Source organism: Diabrotica virgifera, chromosome 8 (assembly GCF_917563875.1).
Source record: "Diabrotica virgifera virgifera chromosome 8, PGI_DIABVI_V3a".
In the NCBI taxonomy this organism is placed as follows: Eukaryota; Metazoa; Arthropoda; class Insecta; order Coleoptera; family Chrysomelidae; genus Diabrotica; species Diabrotica virgifera.
In genome coordinates, this window is record NC_065450.1 from 114,872,433 (window position 1) to 114,894,690 (window position 22,258).

General features: G+C 33.7%; 2 protein-coding genes across 3 annotated transcripts in view; one reads left to right on the top strand and one right to left on the bottom strand.

Annotated features, from left to right (window-relative positions):
• LOC126889891 (uncharacterized) overlaps window positions 1–1,722 on the bottom strand; it is a 37,396-nt gene extending 35,674 nt beyond the window's left edge. The window contains exons 1-2 of the mRNA XM_050658600.1: window positions 1,624–1,722; window positions 1,460–1,567 (exon numbers count right to left, since the gene is read on the bottom strand). Of these exons, the coding sequence (XP_050514557.1) occupies window positions 1,460–1,480 (21 nt within the window). The 5' untranslated portion in view covers window positions 1,481–1,567; window positions 1,624–1,722. The remainder of the gene's footprint in view (window positions 1–1,459; window positions 1,568–1,623) is intronic.
• Window positions 1–22,258, top strand: part of LOC126889889 (uncharacterized) — a 232,416-nt gene that overhangs the window by 124,570 nt on the left and 85,588 nt on the right. The gene's annotated exons all lie outside the window — the stretch shown is intronic.

The window sequence follows — 22,258 nt, forward strand, 5'->3', positions numbered from 1 at the left end:
TGATTTTGTCCAATATTGTGGTCTTGGGAATAGCATATCCTTTTCATATTTGTCTTATCGATTTCTTCTTCTCTCGAATTTCATTTAACGCTTTTTTTAAATCTTCTTCTATGTATGTTCTCTTTTCCTTATTTTTCCTTGTCTCTGAAGAACTGATCTTAAACAGAACATTTGGAATCAAAAAAATTACTTACTTCATTCAAATCATTCATTTCAATCAACTATATAATACATTTTAAATTTCCAAAGAATTTAGTCGTATGTTGAAAAAAGGACGCAATTTGTTCTCTTGATATCCCTTGTAGGTATAGTTTGCGTCCATTGCAGACGCAAAGTGTAAGTTTTAGAAATTCGGTGTACTAATTCGCGTCCACCTTATTTTAACTGTTAACTATAAAAAATATAAGCAAATTCATAATTAATATTACTCCTTTTTTAATTATTAAAGTCTAAAAACAGCTATTTATCGTAAAATTCAGATAAAAAAATAAAATACCTACCGTTAACCGTGCTGCTGCACACTATTTTTTTCTCAATATAAGGCACATCCGCACTTTCTTTTTGACAAGACAAAACTAAAAATTATTTTAAACAGGATTGGTTGGGCGTATGAAAGTTTTGTCTGTGTGTGCATGTGTCTTATATATTGAGGTATTAGCGGTAATAACTCTTCGTTTTATTGGCGCGTTAGTATACTTATTTTCGAGAATTTTCAAAAGAAGAGCCGTAAAATGGACGCGAATTGGGCGATGGACGCGAACAGGCGAAATGACCCTATTATTCTATATAAAAAAAAATTTAATCTGTACAATTTATAAGACTATACAAATCAAAGAAAATACCATTTTATAAATGCAATAAACACAATTGATTTGTTGTTATACCAAATTGCAAATAAAATGTGACAACTGTCAGATTTAACTAAAATGTCATGTTGAATAAATGTCATAAATGTGTATTTCTCATGGACTAACCTTTTTTTTATTTGTGATGCACTGAAAAATGCTCATAAAAAGAACCATAGCATAAAAGTAGCTATTAATAGCTTATCATAGGTAGTGTTTAATAACTAACAATTCAATCCAGTGCATGGTGCATCATTATGATTTTGATAAAAACAAACATTAATATGGATATGTCAGGAACTGGTTCCTTTACCTAAATTATTTTATGAAACTTATTTTTAAGGACTTATTTTAAATAATTAACAGAAATGAATAAATTAATGTATAAAAACTCAATTAAGTGCATTTAAGGAGGGTCATCCTATACCAACCTAATGACTTTCCATTTAAAAGCAATGTGATTCATTTCATTGTAATTAGCTCCTTCCCCAGTGTAATATGAGAATGAATAATAACAAAATAAATATAATTATGTTCGCACCTATTTTCTGGTAAATAAATCAATTATATAGCATTCTCACAACAAAAATATATAATTTAAAGTTCCTGTTTACCTCCTCCTGATAGTCACCCATTGAGTCATCAACTTGTTTCTTTACAGTACAACTAGTTTCAGAGTAATTTAAGTATTTTCTGGAGTTACAAGAAGGATGAACGTTTTCCTGTAAAATTTATAAACACGTAAACAAAACAAAAATCACAACAGAAAAACTTTTACCGTGTCAACGCACAAGCGCAATATTCACATAACCACTCCGACCACACCTGAGAAAAGCATACACACAGACACACAGAAAATGAAAATAGCAAACCAAAAAACATAGAAACCTGCGCCCGTGCAACGCATCGGTCAGCAACTGTTACCTGTTACCTCCCACTTAAGAACAGCAGTGGCGTAATAAACGTAGTGAATATAGGTATTAAATATATTATATAGATTTTGAATAATGTTATTCTGAAGCTATTTTCTTGTGGCATTTTTGTAATTAACTATTTTTAATGGGAAATAAGCCACAATTTTACTAAAAAACTGGTTTCATTAATTTTTCGACGTCCAAAAAATTTTTTGAATTTTGACAACAGCATCCGGTTTGGACGTCGAAACGTTATAAAATCATTTTTTTAGTAAAATTGTGGCTTATTTCCCATTAAAAACAGTTAATTTTGAATAATGTTTTACTGATTAGGTTACTATTATAATTTATTATCATTGGTTTTTGAATATTTAAATGTTTAACGAGGTGAGCGGTTAAGTTGACTAAGATTAAGCGAAAATGAATATTTTCTAAATCACATATCTTCTAAAATCTAAAATATGCAACTAATCTGGTATAGTGAAGCTTAATTTAAATCTTTACGTATATTTAGAAGGGCAAGGCTGAAAAGATTCCTAAGGGGAAACCGATGATAGTACACTATAACCGATTGGGGTCATCCGAAGGAGACCACGACGTAGATGAAGAAGCAGGGCCGTCTTAACCCGGGGGTGCAAGGGGTGCGAGGCACCCGGGCGCCAAGTCTAAGGGGCGCAAGCCGAACACTTGCTAGGCTCCTTAAAGAAAGTACAAATAACAAAAACATAATATAAGCGTACTTTCGTTTTTTTCTACAAAGGTTAAAAATGCTTACTACACCTACGATATGCAAATGAAATATGAAACCCATTTAGATAATTCCGAAAATAATTTCAAAAACACTATTTTGACCAATATTGAATGTCGAGTGACAATGAATCACCATCTTGTAAAAATTATCAGTGTATTACCCGATTCTGCTGACAAAAGTATAATTGCATAATTGCCGTTTGGGGAGCTATGTATAATATGGTATATGTATTATATTATAAAAGCGACGCTGCGACGCATATAGTCGGTATTTTTTAAAGGTGGCGGTATAATCTTTTATGATAGGAAAATATAAATGCTGATTTTCAAAAACCTAACTTTCTTCATTATGCGAGCTCCACACTCTCGCCGAAGTCTATCGAGGTTCAACAAGTACGAGAGTGTAGATGGCCACCTTGTACAACTTTGCCTCACTTCGTTCTACTTCCATTCTCTGTCGGTCTGGCGCGTCCGAGTCAAAGGGATCTTTGTCGGTATCGCACCGTTCTTTGTCGATATCGCATTTCCTCGCGAAGTAGAACGAGTGTGTAGTGACGGTACTTCGGACTTCGGTCAACTTTGGCGAAGTAACTTCGCCGAGAGTGTGGAGCCCGTTTTACGTTTGCGACAAGAAAGACGTTGATAACGTTTTTAGAAAGACACGAGAAAATTGTAGTCACTTAATTTCTATAAAAAAAAATATGTAGATACAGTGAAACCTCGATTATCCGTCTCTCTATTAACCGTCACCTCTGTTAACCGTCAGGGTCCATACCTACATAAGTTATATTGACTACATAAGTAAAAAATTTAGTCATCAATTCATTTTGTTTGAGCATTGCGATAAGCCAAACGAAATTCGTTGAAATGTACCGGTGCAGTTATGCCACCACTGCATTTTTTTATGTAACTATTTTTGTTCTTATTCAGGGCTCTGGATTTTTCAATTTAAATAGGTGATAAATGATACCCTGCTTTTAGAGTTCTATTTTTAGAATCACAAGCCGAAAATAAAAATGCACAGCACAATAAATATTACAGTTAATATCTGTGTGTCGCCATAATTAAATTTGATTCAAATTCGAACATTGATTGTGTCACTTAGTCGTGTGATCAATTAAGTTTTGTTGATGTTCTGTTAACCGTCTTTTCGATTATCCGTCATACCCTTGGTCCGGTGCCCTGACGGATAATCGAGGTTCCACTGTATAAAAAAAGACTTACTAGAAAGTCATTCCGTAGACTCTATCAATTATTAAGCAGCAGTTGAACGCGAAAGAAAACGGTGGAAGGCGGTTTTAGAAAGAATTATTGTCGAAATAATAACATTTTTAGCACGACAAAATTTACGACATTAGGAGGAACCAGTCAAAGGTTGTATGAATCGGAAAACGGTAACTTTTTAAAATTAATAAAATTTTGATAATACGCTATCAGAACACATTGCAGGAATTCAAACTGTTCAGCATCGTATGCCTCATTATCTTGGACATAATATTCAAAATGAAAGTGTAATTGTTGAAAAAATTAAATTCACAATTATTGTTGATTTTTTAAAACAATCTAAATATTATTCTATAATTTTAGATTTATTGCACACCTGATATTTCACATAAGGCACAGATTACTATTATTGTTGTTAGGTTCGTTTATTTCAATTCGTCAACAAAGCTTGCCGAAGTTAGAGAGCATTTTCTAGGGTCTTTACTGGTTACTGATACTACCGAACAAGGATTAGCAAATTATTTTTTTGAATTTTTGAAATTAATGAATATTGATTTATATGATTTACGAGGCCAAGGGTATGATAATGGGGCAAATATGAGAGGAAAAAATATTGGCTTTCAAAAAAAAAATTAGACATGAATCCTCGTGCGTTTTATGCTCTTTGTGCGGCTCACAGCCTTAATTTAGTGCTAAATGATGCCGCTAAATACTCAATGGAAATAACAAATTTTAATTATTAAAGAAATTTATGTTTTTATTAGCATCAACATTACGGTAGAATGCCATAGTGAACGAGCAGATATGCACCCACCTTTACATTAAAATACGCGATGGGAGAGTAATAATAATAATAATAATATCGTATGGCATTTTTGCCGGGAAGATCCTTTCGGGTTGTTCCGGCACCATTTATATATTTCCCTGTTTCAAGTAACTAGTGTCGATATACACTAGCCCAAGGGGACCGACAGCTTAACGTACTCTCCGAGGCACAGTGAACGGCTCTTACCATTTTTAGAAACGAAAATGGATTGTTGTTGCCGGGGCTCGAACCCGTGCGCTCTGGCTCATGAAGCCAGGTATCATACCGCTGAGCTACGGCCGTCCACGATGGGAGAGTAGAATTGACTCATTAAAAATACTTTGTTAATATTGTATTGTATTGCAAAGGTTAATATTGTCAGCGAAACTTTGCATACGAGCGATATTATTATTTCGGAAGCTGTTAAGATGCTTGGTCAAGTTAGTAAATATTTAACCAACTACCGAACTGACACTGCGTTTGAGCAGATATTAATTGACTCGATATCAATAATTGTTAAAGAACTACATCCCGAAAAAAAACATTTCAATTACGAGGCTGCAGTCGAACGTCTTTTAGACCCAAAACAAAATTTTAAAGTTAACTTCTATTATTATTTATTGGACATTGCCAGTCCAAAATTAAGTGAGGGAACATAATTACAATTTTTCTTTCTTGGAAAGTATATCAAGTTGGAGAAACTCCGAAGAAAACTTAAACAAAAACAAAATGTTTAAATTTACAAAAGAACTAGCGCATGGAATTAGATCTGATATAGATGGTGAAAATCTATTCCATGAGTTAGATTTGTTACCAATATTTTTTATAAATACAGACACAACTCCACTCAATATTTTAAGTTATATTAGGTTACCTATATTCTAATAATTAACTCTCCGTTTTCCCAAATCCTTCTACATGTCTAAGGTCTAAGGATATATTTAATACTTCCAACTTCCAGTAACAATAGCTGAAGGAGAAAGGTCTTTTTCTAAACTTAAATTCATCATCATCAATGGTGCTATAGCCCTATGAAAAAGCCTCGACCTTCCCAAGTCTATTACGCCAGTCAGTCCTATCCATTGCCAACCGTTGCCAGTTTGCTGCGCCTATTTTTCTCCTATCCTCATCTACACTATCTTTCCATCTAAGTTTTGGCCTACCCCTATTTCTACTTCCCACAGGTTATGACATAAGGATTCTTCTAGGAGGGTTGTTATGCTGTGATCTTGCTAGATGTCCTGCATATCTTAGTCGTCCTATTCTTATAAGAGATACTACGTCTTTTCCACCAAATATATGTTTATATCTGTGGTATAAAATTTAAACTTAAATTATTGATCAAAAATTATCTGCGCTCAACAATGACCAAGACAGATCAACAAAGCTGGCTTTAATAAGTATAGAAAAGCAAGTAAAAACAAATATCACCGAAGGAATAAAAACTTTTGGCAACTTAAAAGCTAGAAAAGTTGACTTTGATATAATATGTACTTAGTATGGTATAGTGTTATAAGATTGATCTTTTTTAAATACTGAAACCACGTTTTTTAATACCTATATAAAAATAAAGAAAACAAACATAATTAGTTTTAATTCTATATAATCTTCTGGCAAAAGGGGGCGCAAAGATGAGTCTGGCACCCCGGCGCCGTGTATGGTTAAGACGGCCCTGTGAAGAAGTGGAAGTATACAAGTCCAAGAAGTACCTCATCTCGCGTTTGATGAATTCATGGGAGCCTATGGAGGTACCGGTGACGCAAGACATGGTGTTACCAGTACCACTGAAGAAAACGAAGAGCTACTCACACTTTCGGATGACTACTCACTGGCTCATACCATCCCGGTCATTATTAAAGACGTACAAGAGTTGGCATTCCTCTGTCGAAGGATGTTTCGTCGAGTTGCAGAACTTCAACGCTAACTGACAGTTCCAGGGAAAGCTTTGAAACTCCGAGATGCACCGCGTTACATTTTCTATCTGGTAACAAAAGACACTGCCCATGACCAACCTACCTACCAATATGTATGGGAGGCATTAACTGAATTGAGATAGCACGTGTTGGAGTCCAACGTGCAAAAGTTAGCCATGCCAAAGCTAGAGTGCCTCCAATTAGATTGGAGGATGGTCTGAAATATGGTAAAAGAAATCTTTAAAGACATCGAAGTACAGATACTAGCCTGTTGCAATCCACATGATTACTTGTGCGGTGTGAAGACGTCCCTTGCCACTTTTATACAACTGGTAGTTGTGAGAGAGAATCCAGTTGCCGATACCAACATCCAGTCCGAGTCCTGACAAGGTTCCAGGAGAAACCATCTCTTAAGGAGGGGATAATGTTATGATCCTAACCGTCTGCCAGCCCTCTAGTCGAGTAAATAAACAAGGCGCCAGGTCCATAACGGTGAACGTAAAAACATCGAGAAGCTGTTCTTGCCTGAATTCGGTACGAAGAAGACCTGCTGTCTTTTCGTTCGAGATTAGGATGAAACATCTAGAGATATACGCGGCGAAGGTATGTGCCGGCTTCGATGAATCCAGAAGCAGGGTTGGCGTATATAAGTTGAATTGTTCGTGCTATAGAATCGGTCGCAATATATAAATGTCGCGAGTTATAATCTCAATCTCAATGTAAAAATGATAAAATAAATTGTACAAAGTAATTAGACATAAATTATATGTCTTAGTATATTTTTCAATGTGTTATAAATTATTGTAAACAATAAATAAATTAAATAGTAAGTGTGTTTAAATAAAGAATATAAATTAAGTCTTTTCAAAAGAGCGCAGGCGCAAAATTTCGGACCAACGCTTTCTAAATGTATTTATTCTTTTCGAATCCTGAGAAAACTAAGAAGTGTTTTTGAGAAATATAAACGCAGAATGAAAAGTTTCGGCCCGCCGCGAGGGCCGAAAGTCCCTTAAAATAAACAAAAAGTTTCTTCTGAATGAGATATTTGAAATTAAAAATCTCACTAAATTTTCTCTTTTTTGCCCTTATAACTTTTTAAAATAACCATTATAGAAGTTTTCAGGGACTTTCGGCCTTCAGTAATAATGTAATCTTTCATTCTGCCTTTAAATTTTTCAAAAATACTTATTAGTTTTCTCAAGATTCGAAAAAAAATAAATGCATTTAAAAAGCATTGACCCGAAATTTTACGCCTACGCTCTTAAAATAAGGTTAATAAATAAAGTGTTCAAAATATAAATAAAGTAGAAAATCCGGTTCATTGGAACCAAATCAAAACTTCAAAACTCAACTCCAAACTTCAAAGAGAAAAATCAAAAGAAGCAACAGTGGATGAACGATGAGATTTTGAATTTGATGGAAAAAAGACGCAAATTTAAGAACCAAAACACCGAAATGTATAAACGCATTAATAAAGAGATAAGGACTAAAATACGAGTGGCAAAAGAAACATACTTTGAAAACAAATGTTTAGAAATTAAAGAGTTGCAGAGAAAACATGATTCATTTAATATGTATAAAAATGTAAAAGAACTCACTAGTCAGAACAAATAACATCGTTGATAGAAACGGAAAACTGATTCTCACTGATTTGGATAAAATAGACAGATGGAAAGACTACATTGAGGAACTGTTTAATGATGAAAGGCCCGAACTTGAAATTAACGAAGTAGTTACAGGATCTGACATAGGTAACTATGGACGAAATTGAACAAGCAATAATATTAGTAAATACCAGAAAAGCGAGGGAACAGACGAAATACCGAGTGAAATAATAAAGCTCTTCGAAAGTTCAGGTAAAAGATTTCTCCTTCATCTTTTTAATAAAGTTTATCAAACTGGCATATACCAACGGATTGGCTGCTGTCGACTTTTGTGACGATACCTAAAAAAGCAAACGCGAAAAGATGTAGTGACTACCGAACCATTAGCTTGATGAGTCATGTTTTACAGATATTTCTATTAATTTTGCACTCTAGGAAGTACCAAAAAATAAAAGAATAGCTTGGTGATACACAGTTTGGATTCCGCAATAACATTGTGACCAGAGAAGCCCTGTTTAGTATTCAGGTTATGGTAGGTACAGAGATGCAGAGATGTCGGACATCCGGTTTATATGTGTTTCATTGACTTTTAGAAGGCCTTTGATCGAGTAAAACATACTGAAATGATTGCAATTCTTCAGAGAGTGGGTATTGATGATAAAGACATACGCATTATCAAAAATCTTTACTGGCATCAACGTGCAAACATCAGGATTGGCCGGGACGCGTCTGAAGAACTTCAAATACGAAGAGGAGTAAGGCAAGCCTGTCACCTAGTCAGGAGTCCCCACTAATATGTTACATCTATTCTGAGTTTGTTTTCAATAAAGCAGTGGATACTGCTCAATGTGGTATCACAATGAATGGCGTCAATATTAATAATTTGAGATATGCGTATGATACGGTGTTAATTGTGAGCAATTATGAAGAACTTCAACATCTAATCTAATAGGATTACCACAACGTGTGATGAATATGGACTCAAGCTAAACACCGCAAAGACCAAGGTGATGGTTGTCAGTAAGACGCCAATACAACCGGAAGTAGTAACAGCTTATGGTGAACAATTATAGAGAACTAACAGTATCACCTGCTTTGGTTGTAATCTAAATGAGAACTGGGACATAAGCAAAGAAATTAGAATACGTAAGAGAAGGCCAGAGCTGCATTCTTTAAGATAAAGAAACTTTTGTGTGGAAACAACATTACTTTGAATCTGAAAATTAGATTAGTGAGATGTTATGTATTCTCTACTCTTTTGTACGATGTCGAAGGTTGGACTTTAACACATACACTTCTCTAGAAATTGGAAGCCTTTGAAATTTGGGTATATAGGTGAATCCTACGACTTAGTTGGGTGGATAGAGTTCGTGACGAAGTTGTTTTGCACCGGATGGGAAAAGTCACGGAAGTCGTCAGAACAGTAAAAAATAGAAAACTTGAATATTTTTGCCATGTTATGCGACACCCAGAGAGATATAATATACTCCATTTAATAATACAAGGCAATGTAGACGGAAGAAGTGGGCCAGGTCGAAGAAGAACGTCATGGCTTAAAAACCTGAGAGAATGGTTTAGCAGATCCTCTGCATCCCTTTTCCGAGCTGCCGTCAACAAAATTACTATAGCCAATTTGATAGCCAACGCTCGATAATCGAGCACGACACATGGAGAAGAAGAAGAGAATCCGTAACGCTACTATATCTACGGATTATTATACAATGTTATTTAAAGAGTGTAGCTCAGTCTCAGATAAGTCGATTTTGACAGTACCCATCAGTCAATAGGAAAAAACATGAAAAATGTTAACAAGTAATAATTGTATTTTGCCTATAAATAAGGCAAAAAAGGATAATTTTGAACAAAAATATTTATTAGAACTTTTTGTTAAAAATGAACCGTTTTCTTAGAAACAACGGTTAAAGCCACTGGCGATTTTAAATGTCAGTTACGGCTGCGAAATCAATTATGTATTTAAATAAAATTTGTTTCAACTCGACGGTAAAAATTCCCAATTTTTTTTATCAGAGTGTCCTATCGACTAAAATCAAAATGAGTGTTAAAGGTGAAAAGTGCAGTCTTCGTATGCAATTTTTGCATTTTGCCGCAAATGAAGTCAGTTTGTATAAAGCTGTTAAAAAAATAAACGTTGCGCGATTGTTGTCATTTTTTATGATTCTCACGAGATCGATAAAGTTTATCGCTTCCATTGACCGATCGCTGTGGAATTTCCATTATTAGAGCCTAATCTTCAAAACCTTTAATAGTATGGTATAACTAGACCCAAACCCAGACATCCAAAGTGAAAGTTATCCTCCAACACCAAATTGTTCTATATGGTCCATATAATGTTCAAAAAAAAGTCACAACATTTTGAGCGTCGGGTTTGGGGGGGAGAGGGGGGAGAAATCGGTAAATTCGTAGTTTTTTACGTTTTTCGTAAGTATTTCTAAAACTATACGATTTATCATAAACAACCTTCTATACAAAAATGTTTTACATTAAATTTGAAATAAAAAAGGTCCTATGCATAATCCTTCTAAAATGAACGGTTTCAAAGTTACAGAGGTAGTATAGTATAATTGGTCCAAAAAAAGGCCTAACCCAGACATCAAAAATAAAAGTTTCCCTCCAACACCAAATTGTTCTATATGGTCCACATATTGTTCAGTAAAAAGTTACACCAGTTTGAGCGTCCGGCTTGGGGGGAGATGGGGGAGAAGTCGGTAAATTAGTATTTTTTTTAAGTTTTTCGTCAATATTTCTAAAACTATGCTTTAGCGTAAACAATTTTCTATTCGCTCTGAGCGTTAACAAAGTGTCAAAGCAAAATCGATCGACCTGCTCATGGTGGCGGTTTTTTGAAATTTTATCAGGACGATTTGTGTATGTTTAAATGAGACATTTAAAAAAAATGCCGTGTCCCGCTAGTGATATTATGTATTAATATAAACAGAAAATAAAAACGCACTTAATCTGATATAAATTCTTCTATTTCCAATATTGATTATCAGTTTGATTTTGTATACATAACCTCACTATCGCAGTTTATGCCAATAAATCTTTATTAGCGATAAAGAAAATATTTTTGTTGCACTATAAATTACAGTATAAATTAATAACTAATGAATTCTAACAATTGTATTCGGTTATTATCACTACAAAATAAAATATTCAAGTTTAACAAAATAATCCCATAAGACTCAATGTTAAAACGTCCTGACAAAATCTGACAGCGTGTCACGTGACTGTAAGTAGAGGGAGACGCACGGAGCCAATACAAAAATGTTCTACATAGAATTTAAAACAAAAAAGATCCTATACATAATTGTTATAAAATCAACGGTTCCAGAGTTACGGAGGGTGAAAAGTGGAGGTTTTCGATACTTTTTATATTTTTTGGGCAATTTCCTACTGATTTTCTTTAACAGGATTGGGTTTTATAAATCAAATTTGCTATTTCAGTGGCCAATGGTATGTGCCAATGTGTATGCCAATGTATGTAAGCCCTTGAAGAAACGTCAATCTCACCACCCAAAATCATCATCAATTGCCCAAAAAATATAAAAAGTATCGAAAACCTCTACATTTCACCCTCCGTAACTCTGGAACCGTTGATTTTATAACAATTATGTATAAGACCTTTTTTGTTTTAAATTTTATGTAGAACATTTTTGTATAGAATATTGTTTACGCTAAAGCATAGTTTTAGAAATATTGACGAAAAACGTAAAAAACTACTAATTTACCGACTTCTCCCCCATCTCCCCCCCCCCAAACCGGACGCTCAAAATTATGTAACTTTTTACTGAACCATATGTGGACCATATAGAACAATTTGTTGTTGGAGAAAAACTTTTATTTTTGATGTCTGGGTTAGGTCTTTTTTTGGACCAATTATACTATACTACCTCTGTAACTTTGGAACCGTTCATTTTAGAAGGATTATGCATTGGACCTTTTTTATTTTAAATTTAATGTAGAACATTTTTGTATAGAAGGTTGTTCATGCTAAACCGCATAGTTTTAGAAATATTGACGAAAAACGCAAAAAACTACGAATTTACCGATTTCTCACCCCTCTCCCCCCAAACCCGACGCCCAAAATGGTGTGACTCTTTTCTGAACATTATGTGGACTATATAGAACAATTTAAAATCCGAAAGGTTGTGGGTTCGAATCTCACCAGGGTCAGAAATTTTTCATTTATTATAAATTAATAAATGAATATAGTTTCTGTCCTTGTGGGATCGGTACTCACCGGAGGGATCGCAGACGTTCGGATACAATTAGCGTCTCTTTGCAAAGACAATGACGTCGACTTTGGAAAGTAACAAGACACTTACTCAACATACACACTACACATGACACTAATACTCATGTTGTGACTGGCTGAATGACATAAAGTCCATGACATTAAAATATATATATGTTATATCCGTTTGTACCAACTAGCCTTAATAATGAAGTACCTACCTATTTCCCATCAGCAGATATCAGGTGTCAGCCATCTGAATCGACGCATCCAGTTTCAATGCCAATGTCAGCGAGAACTACTACGTCCAGGCTTTCTCACAACCTCAGCATTTTGTAAATCATATAAAACCATTTGCCGGTGTTTAATATTTGTTCGTAATAATTTAGATTTAGTACATGTAACTTTAATTTTTCTATTTTTCAAAATAAAATATTTTTTAAAAAGTCTAAAAAGTTTTAAGTGATATAAAAATTGGCGCAGTCAGTAGGATCTGGAAACGTTGTTAGAACACGGAAAGGCCTAACTAACAACGGTGGATTCCAATCCTTTGATTCAGAAACGAACCATCCAAAAGGCAGAGCCGTCATCACTTTGCAGATATCTACGGATTAGGAACACCTGGTGAAGCCCCTGGTAGAGACGCTGTCGAGAACAAGACGACTAGATGTTTTTGGATTTAGTGTAAGTCTAATATTGAATCATCTCGTATATTATTATTATATTTTTTATTATTATTATTGAATACTGTTCGATATTCCAATATTGATTATACTGAAAATCAATAAAGACAACTACATATTTATTCTCATTATTTGACGTTTATACTGTAAATCGTCAATTTTTTTTTATTTATTGTTGTTATAAACGCCTGAAACACGCACTTTTCGCTCATCGGGCGGTTATTATAAGAACATTTTTTTTAAATATTAAATACAACCACTAAATATTTTTCTGATTATCTTTTAACTATTTGACGTTTATTCTGTTAATCGTCATTCCTTTATTTTCACTATTGTTCTTATATACACGTCTGAAACACGCACATTTCGCTAATCGGACAGTTGTTATAAAAACATTTTCTGGTATATTTTTTATTATTTCTGATTTTTATTTGATATTTAAATTGATTTATTTGACCATTTTTATTTTTACTATTTGATATATTTACTATTCCACATTTAAATTGTTTTATTTGACCATTTTTATTTTTACTATTTGATATATTGATTATTCCATATTTAAATTGTTTTATTTGACCATTTTTTTTTATATTTTTGATATATTGATTACCTATTTTATTTAAATTTATTTGATCATCATGACTGACAGTAGTAACACTTCTCGCCCCGCAGTCCCCGTATCTCATATCGAGAATGAACCCGAAGTAGAACCTTATAAACTATCCGAAATATTTTCGATCGTACCCGAATTTGAAGGCGATCAAATATTTTTACAAACTTTTCTAAATGCTTGTGACTATGCCTACAATATGTCTACGCGTGATCAAAAACAACTATTAGTAATTCACATAAAAAATAAACTTCGCGGAAGAGCAGCGCAGCTCATAAGCTCTAGAAATCCATTATCGTATCTTGAAATCAAACAACTTCTTAATTCCCACTTTGGAGACACTAGAGACCTATCTTCTCTCATACAAGATTTACAGAGAGTCAAACAACTTCCAAATGAATCGGCTCTTACATTCCTCAATCGTGTCCAAGTCCTTAATGCAAAAATGCATGCCAATATCCAGAAATCTGGCCTCACTCCTGAAGAGAAACAAGCCCAAATCGTACTAATCGAATCAATGGCGCTCAATACCTTATTGACCGGCCTAGATCCAAAAATTGCACATATTGTTCGTGCTAGTAATCCGAAAGACCTTCTTCAAGCTCAGGTCCGCATCAGAAGAGAGCTACAATTATCCTATTTCGAAATACAGAAAACCAATCGCCCCAATCCTCCAAGACCCAATCAAAATAATCAACCCATTAGAAGACCAAACTTTCAACCACCTAGATGCACCTTTTGTGGACGCATTGGCCACTCAAATAACGAATGTCGCTCTAGACAAAATTCCCAAAATAATTCCCAGAATTTTAACGATACTCGAAATTTCACTAGCTATCAAAACTTCAATAATGCCCAAAATAATGGCTTTCAGAGGCAAAACTTCAGCCCGAATAATAACTATCAAAACGCTAGATCTAACGACCAACAAAGACCTCAATTCAATCAAAATAACTCACAAATACGCCCTTCTGTAATTCATAAGAACCCAAATTTTTCTAACGATAGACAGAGAGCTCATTTCGTTAACTACGAACATGACTATGTTCATGATTATACCCCAGTTCCAATTGAAAACTATCATTATGAAGATTTTTCCGATAATAATTATTATTCACCTCCTGATTATTACAATTCATTCGATGAACAGACCGATTTAATTGATAGCCAAGACTATCAGGATTTTCTCACAGTTCCAAATCAAAACCACCCACCAGACAATGCCATTTCAATCAGCGAACCTTTGTCTCAAATAGAAAATCAGATCCAAACTCTAAATTTGGACGACATGAACCCGTCTCTGAATTTTCCAGAACAGAAATTTCTCTGAGCCCTCCTTTTGCTCTAAACAATAAAAATCTTTATTATATAACAGACCCATCAAACAAGTTTAGACTACTTATCGATACCGGTGTTGGTATCTCTATTTTTAAAGAAAATACCGCGAAAAATTTCAAACCGCGTTTTCCCGAAAGTATTACCATACAAGGTAGTACAGACCAAAAACTTCTTATCACCGAATCCACTTTATTCCCTTTCCAAATGGGAAACCCCCATAAAGTATTTATCTATAATCTAGATACAGATTTTGATGGAATCTTAGGCCTCGATTTTTTTGAACATTACGAATGTGCAATAGATTTCAAGAACAAACAACTAATCACAAATTTTCAAACATTACCTCTCTACAAAGTAGAAACTAATTCGCTTAACAATGAATCTCCTAATCAAATTAAAATAGATCCCAGATCCGAGCAAATATTTAATCTAACATGTCATCTGTCGAATACAGATGCAATTTTGCACAAAAATGAAAATGATAAAGTCCATACCCCCAACGCATTAGTACACCCGAATGAAAAAGAAGAATTTCTGACATCTATTATAGTAAACTCAAACACAATCCCCAAAATTACCGATTTTTCCGATACCGCAATAATTGAACCCTATTCAAACTACCCGATTCTAAATTTCCAGTCAAACGATAACTTAATAAATTATTGCTCTGATAAAATATACCGAAACGACAACATCAAGTCTCGACTTCCAATACAACATATTAACAAGGAAGAACGAGAACTAGTAAAAAATCTTTGCTTAAAATATAAAAACAAAAGAGCTAATCAATCTGAAAATTTCGATGAACATCCTTTCAATATCCCGCCTTATGCAATTATTTGTCCTAATAACACAAAAAACAAAACTAACGAATTTACACCGTATAAACTTATTTTTGGATATACTTCTATTAGACCACCCGAAATATTTTATAATGCGAAAACTCACGGATTTATGCCCTACGAACTCATTTTTGGATATACTTCCATTAGACCACCCGAAATATTTTATAATGCTAAAACTCACGGATTTATACCGTACGAACTCATGTTTGGGTATACTTCTGTTAGACCACCCGAAACATTTTATAATGTAAATTTGCTTATATCAAAATACTTTAGGAACTTAGGTAATCCTAAAGGAAAACCCAAATTAAAATTATTGTCCCTTTCGAAACCCAAGAAACCCACGTAAAGTTTGTTACTTTATTAAATACCAAATCCAATAGAACAATCAAAGTAAATTTTGAAAATTCATCTATCATGAATTCTCTTTCAAATTCCTTAGACTCATTTCAGTCATCCACTCCCAGTATATGTTAACCCTAATCAACAACACCATTGGAATCTACTTTTATGAAGAATTTATTTTATTTATTAAGCTCAAGAACCCTTGAATGCATAGAGCTGAGAAATTTAATTTTCCCCACAATTAGTATTAAGTTATTAAGTACATAATAATATTACACTGTACTACTATAATATAGACTATAGACAATATTACATTTACTTTTATTTAATACTTAATATTAAATATTTGCAATGTACAAATTTTATTATAGTCTTTCCATACATTTTTTCTTAACTACTTGTTTCCATTGCTTTCTGTCTAAAGCTTTTTATTACTTTTTCGCAAGTCTTCATATACTCTGACATTTAATATCCTTCCTGTTCTATCTTTTCTTCTTGATGTATTGATTTTCGTGATAGTACCATCTTCAACATTCTTTCCTTTCCCATTCTTTCAATTTGTCCTAAATATCATATTCCATATACTCTGATTGACATCATTATTTTATTATTTTTGACTCGTTATTTAAGTCCCTTATTCCATACAAAAAAAAAACAAATAGTCTGGCTAATTGACTAAGCCAAAGCCAAAGCCATTATAAAAAAAAGTCTCTTATTATTCCTTCTACTCTATTAATAATTTATTTTCACACCTCTGTATATTGCTCTTGCATTTTCTCTCCCATCTCTCTAAAAAGTCTATTTCTGATTTTTGTACCTATGTTTCACATGCATATGTAGCTGTATGCCTGACAACTGTTTTGCAGATTATAATTTTTGTTTTCTTGAGACATATTCGAATTTCATTAATGATCGCCACACTCCATACTTTTTGTTTGCTTTTACTATTTTTATCTTTATCTTTCCTTCCCCGTGTCCCTTTTCACATAATTTCAGACTCACCTGAGTAAACTTTGAAACTCATTCGAATAGGCATTTTTCGCATTCTGTCTAAGGAGAAATTATCTTCCTTTTTATCTCTTTCTCCCATTATCATGCATTTTGCCTTTTCCTTATTTATTACTATTTCCTTATTTATTAGAAGACTAAACCTTTTGCCTCATTTCTAATATTCTTGATTAATCCTCTTAGTTCTTTCTTACCTGTCATTAATAGTGTTAAATCTATACATTGCCATACATTGATGACCATGTTCAAGGAAAATATTTCCTGCATCTTTATTTTACTTTTTCTAATTACTCCTTCTAGTATCAAAGTAAAAAAGGGTCATTGATAATTTGTACCCTTACTATAATCCTTCGTTTCTTTCAAAATTCCTTGGTTTATGCCCTTGCCCTTGTTTGCTATTTCGTTATTGTGTTATCCATAGGCATTTTGTTTTCATCATGACGATTTTAATTAGTAGGCTTATCTCTTTCATTAGATCGTATATCTGTTGCCGCTTTACCTTATCTTAGTCGTACTTGAAAGTCAACGAACAGGACATAATACTGATGTTTATATTCGTAGCACGTAGTGTGGATTCCTTTTAGCGCAAACTTTTGGTCTGCCGTCGACCTATTATTTCTAAATTCTGCCTGATATTCGACCAGTATATTTTCCGTATATTGATTTAGCTTTTTCTTATGATTTGTGTTAAGATTGTCTACTACTTATAACAGCGCGATATCTCTATTATTGTCTCTACTATAATAGTTTTCACCTTTCATTTCGTCAAATTTTGTGTATAGGACATACCCCTGCTATCGCACACTCTGTTGACATTTTTCTGTTTCCCATGTGCTTTTATCAAGTTATGTATCTCTTTGGGTAGCCTTTTCTCTCCTACTTTTATCATTTCCGCCGATATTTCTGTTATTCCTAGACTTTTATTGTTTTCGTCTTTTTATTATATTTTTTATTTCTTCCATTGTACAAGTTTCTATTAATATAAGGTCATATTCACTTTTATGGATTATTCTCCTTCCTTCTTCATTTTTGTTTAGCAGTTGCAAAAAGTAAGTTTGCCAATTTCCCATTAACTCCCTGATTTATTTATTAATGTACCCACCTTCATCATTTTTCATATATGGGATATTTTTCTTATATCCTCTTTCCATTGTTCTTGTTTCCTGGTAAAAGGATTTAATGCCCTTTTGTTTGGAATCTTTCTTCGACCTCTTTGAGTTTATCTTCATTGTATTTTCTTTTGTTTTACACATTATTTTAATCATTGTCCTTAATTCTCTGAATTCTTATCTACTACAGTCACTATTATTGGCTAACTTTTAATTCTTATTTTTCTAATTGCTTCTACCAATTTTAGCATTTCCCCCATCACACCATTCCTTTATTTTTGTTTTCCATTTTTAACTATTAACTAATTAATTTAACTAAGGTAACTTTACTAATGTTTAACACTGCTTCCTGTATGTTTTCACTAAATCTTTTAAATCAAAATTTCAAACGACAAATGGACCCTCCTGGTATACAAAGACATGTAACCAATCAGAGATTTTATCTACAAAACGACAGAATCTTAGACAATTTATTAGATACCACTGAATAAAATGTAGCTTGAATACTATCATTCAAATCTGAAGTTCAAACTCACATACGTCTCCTCAAACAAATCTCTAGTTCCGTTAAAGTCAAATATACAGAAATAATCGCTGATACAAAACAATACGCTTTCCGAGAAAAAAACATGAACTTATTAACGGAATAGGTTCAATATAGAAATCAATAACAATAACCGGAAACTTAGATTCGTCAGATGGCGAATATTTCAATGAATGTATAAATTTAATAAGATACCCCGCGATGAGTATCAAATCGAAAACTTATTAAAAAATCAAATATCTGTTACCACTTCTGTCATTTAGAGCTTTAACGCGACAATCCGAAAGTTACAAGTAGATGAGGAAACATTTAACATTCAACAATTATATTAAAGAAATTCGAAAATCAATAATGAATCTCTGACCAATTAAAATTCTATAAATTTCAAATCGATAAAATATGCTGAACTTTTGTGAATTGCTAATGGAAAGCTATTCGTTTATCGAAGATTCGTTAAATGATATAGTAAATGCTATAACTTTTGCTAGATTAAAAATATTACATAGTTCAATCATTACCCCGTTTGATTTAATTGAATCGCTTAGGCATATATCACAATCATTACAGAAAAATAATCTTCCCCTATCAATCTATACTTCAAATCTCCCTCAATATCTCGATATTATCGAATTACAGGCCTATCAATTAGACACAAGAATTGTGTTTGTCTTAAATATTCCTTTAACTGATGCAGAACAATATACTTTATATCGTCTATATCCAATACCAATAATGGATAATCGAACAGGTTTACATTCAATTTTAACAACAACACATAAATATATTGCGCGAAACGATGATTCATTGTTATACCTTACAATAAATAGTCTTGAGTCATGCAAAACTCTTCGAGCCAGAACCAAAATCTGTTACAATATACTTCCATACCCAATTGACAGCGACGCCGTATGCGAAGCCCAACTCCTGAAGCGACAAGAACGCCTTCCCAGAACATGCCAGACTTCCGTAGTATTTGCTAAAGACTACAACGTTCAGAAGATCAGCATGAACCTTTGGCTCATAACAGTTTCTGACCCACTGCCTATTACTATCAAATGCGAATCCAGAGAAGTCAAGTCAGAAATCATCAATACCAACCACGTGCTCAAACTACAACCCACGTGCGATGCCTTTATTGGAAGTACAAGAGTACACTCACAAAAATTGATCGACGCTTACGACAATGTTACGTACAAAAGTCATCCAGTTCAAATACCATTCAATTATTGCAATCACTTCCCAGATAAGATTCATCTTCCCGACTTAAAACCACTAAAGCTTAGCAAGATCAACACTGAAGACCTCGAAATAGCCCATCACAAACTCAATCAGTATTCTGAAGAACTCGACAAATTAATCAATGAACCATTCGTCAATAAACATATGAGCTGGTTCACAATCCTAACGATAACAGTCATTGTGACTCTCGTCGTTATTTATATCTTATGTAAATGCAGATCCAAGAGAAGATTCAAGATAGGAATTGCCAATACCAATGACAATGACCATCCACCTTCTCCACCAAGACACCCAGAGACAGCTTTCGCCAGGAATTGGAAGAAAATCCTTCCAAGACGAAGACCCAGTATCCACCTAAGTGACTCCATAGACGAAGAGGAGAGGATCCAATTGAATACCAACAAACAAACAGTCTGAAAGTTGCTGCCACGCGTCAACTTCCTTCTAACAAGGGGAGCTGTTATATCCGTTTGTACCAACTAGCCTTAATAATGAAGTACCTACCTATTTCCCATCAGCAGATATCAGGTGTCAGCCATCTGAATCGACGCATCCAGTTTCAATGCCAATGTCAGCGAGAACTACTACGTCCAGGCTTTCTCACAACCTCAGCATTTTGTAAATCATATAAAACCATTTGCCGGTGTTTAATATTTGTTCGTAATAATTTAGATTTAGTACATGTAACTTTAATTTTTCTATTTTTCAAAATAAAATATTTTTTAAAAAGTCTAAAAAGTTTTAAGTGATATAAAATATATATATAGAACAATTTGGTGTTGGAGAAGAACTTTCACTTTGGATGTCTGGGTTATGCCATCTTTTGGATCAATCTTATCATACTATAACATGATATTTCGATATTGAGTTTCGGCAACAAATATGAGGCATTTAAAATAGGTATGCCTAAAAAACGCTGAATTTAAACAATCACAATACAAACGATTTAAGATCACGGGAAATCCTTACATGAAGACCGCAGTAGGTGGAGCTTGTTGCTGAAGTTGTGTTGTTCTGAAAAACGTACTGATCAGTCAAAGAAAAGGTTTAAGTTTAAAAGTTTAAATAGCAGTTTTAAACGTTTTAAATCGTTTGTAATGTCAAATTCAGCGTTTTAGACATATTTCAAATGCCTCATATTTGTTAGCAAAACTCAAAATCGAAATTTCATGTTATAGGCTTTGAAGGTTAGGCTCTAAAAATAGAAATTCTACAGTGAACGGTCAATGGAGGTGCTTAATAAATTTTATTGATCTCAAGAAAATCGCCAAAAATGAAAAAATCGCGCAAATTTTATTTATTTAAGAACCTTATAGAAACTTCATTTGCGGCAAAATGTAAAATTTTCATACGAAAGTAGTACAGTGGAACCCCGTTAACTCGGATTAATTGGGACCGCGGCCGATCCGGGTTATCGAAAATCCGGGTTAGCCGGAGAAAATGGTAAAAATTAATAAAATATGGTATGCTTACAGATAAACTCCGTTATAATTGTCACACAGACACTGGTAAACCACGTTCGCATTCCACACAAAACCACACATACAAAGCGTCGTCAAAAGTCTCATTCTTAGCTTTGCACCGATTAAACTGTCTTTTGTTATCATTTTGAAAAAAAAATTCTTCGATTTTAGTTCTATTTTTCTTCTAATCCGATGCTGTAGATGTACCGACACCATAATATAATGCTGCAAGATTCACCTTTATCAATTCTACTTAATGCTTCTAGTTTCTTTTCCATTGTCACTGCATTTTTACGTTTTGTTGCCCTTATAGACAAAAGACACGCAAACACAAAATCTGAATAAATTTACGAACGATTACAAAACGGAAGCGAACAATAATACGACTTTACTACACACAATACCGTCTCTGATGTTATGTTATTTAATAAGAGTGATGACTAAGACCATTGTTAAAAAAAGAATTTTAATAGTCTTTTCTAAACAATGCTAACACAGACAGTTTCAAAAAAATAAAGGATAATACAGGTTCCTGTTGTTTTCGACAATGAATGTGGTGTACCATGAGTCATTTTTACTATGCTATATGTAGTTCAATCCGGTTCCATTATCTCTCAAATATTATTTTACATAGAGTTGGTACAAAACCTCGTGAACCTTGAAAATGCGTATGTATAACCGAAATAAAATGAAGCCAAAAACATACGACTATTTTATTTGCTGCGAATTGCGCGACAGGGTCCCATCTGCACCCTGATATTTTC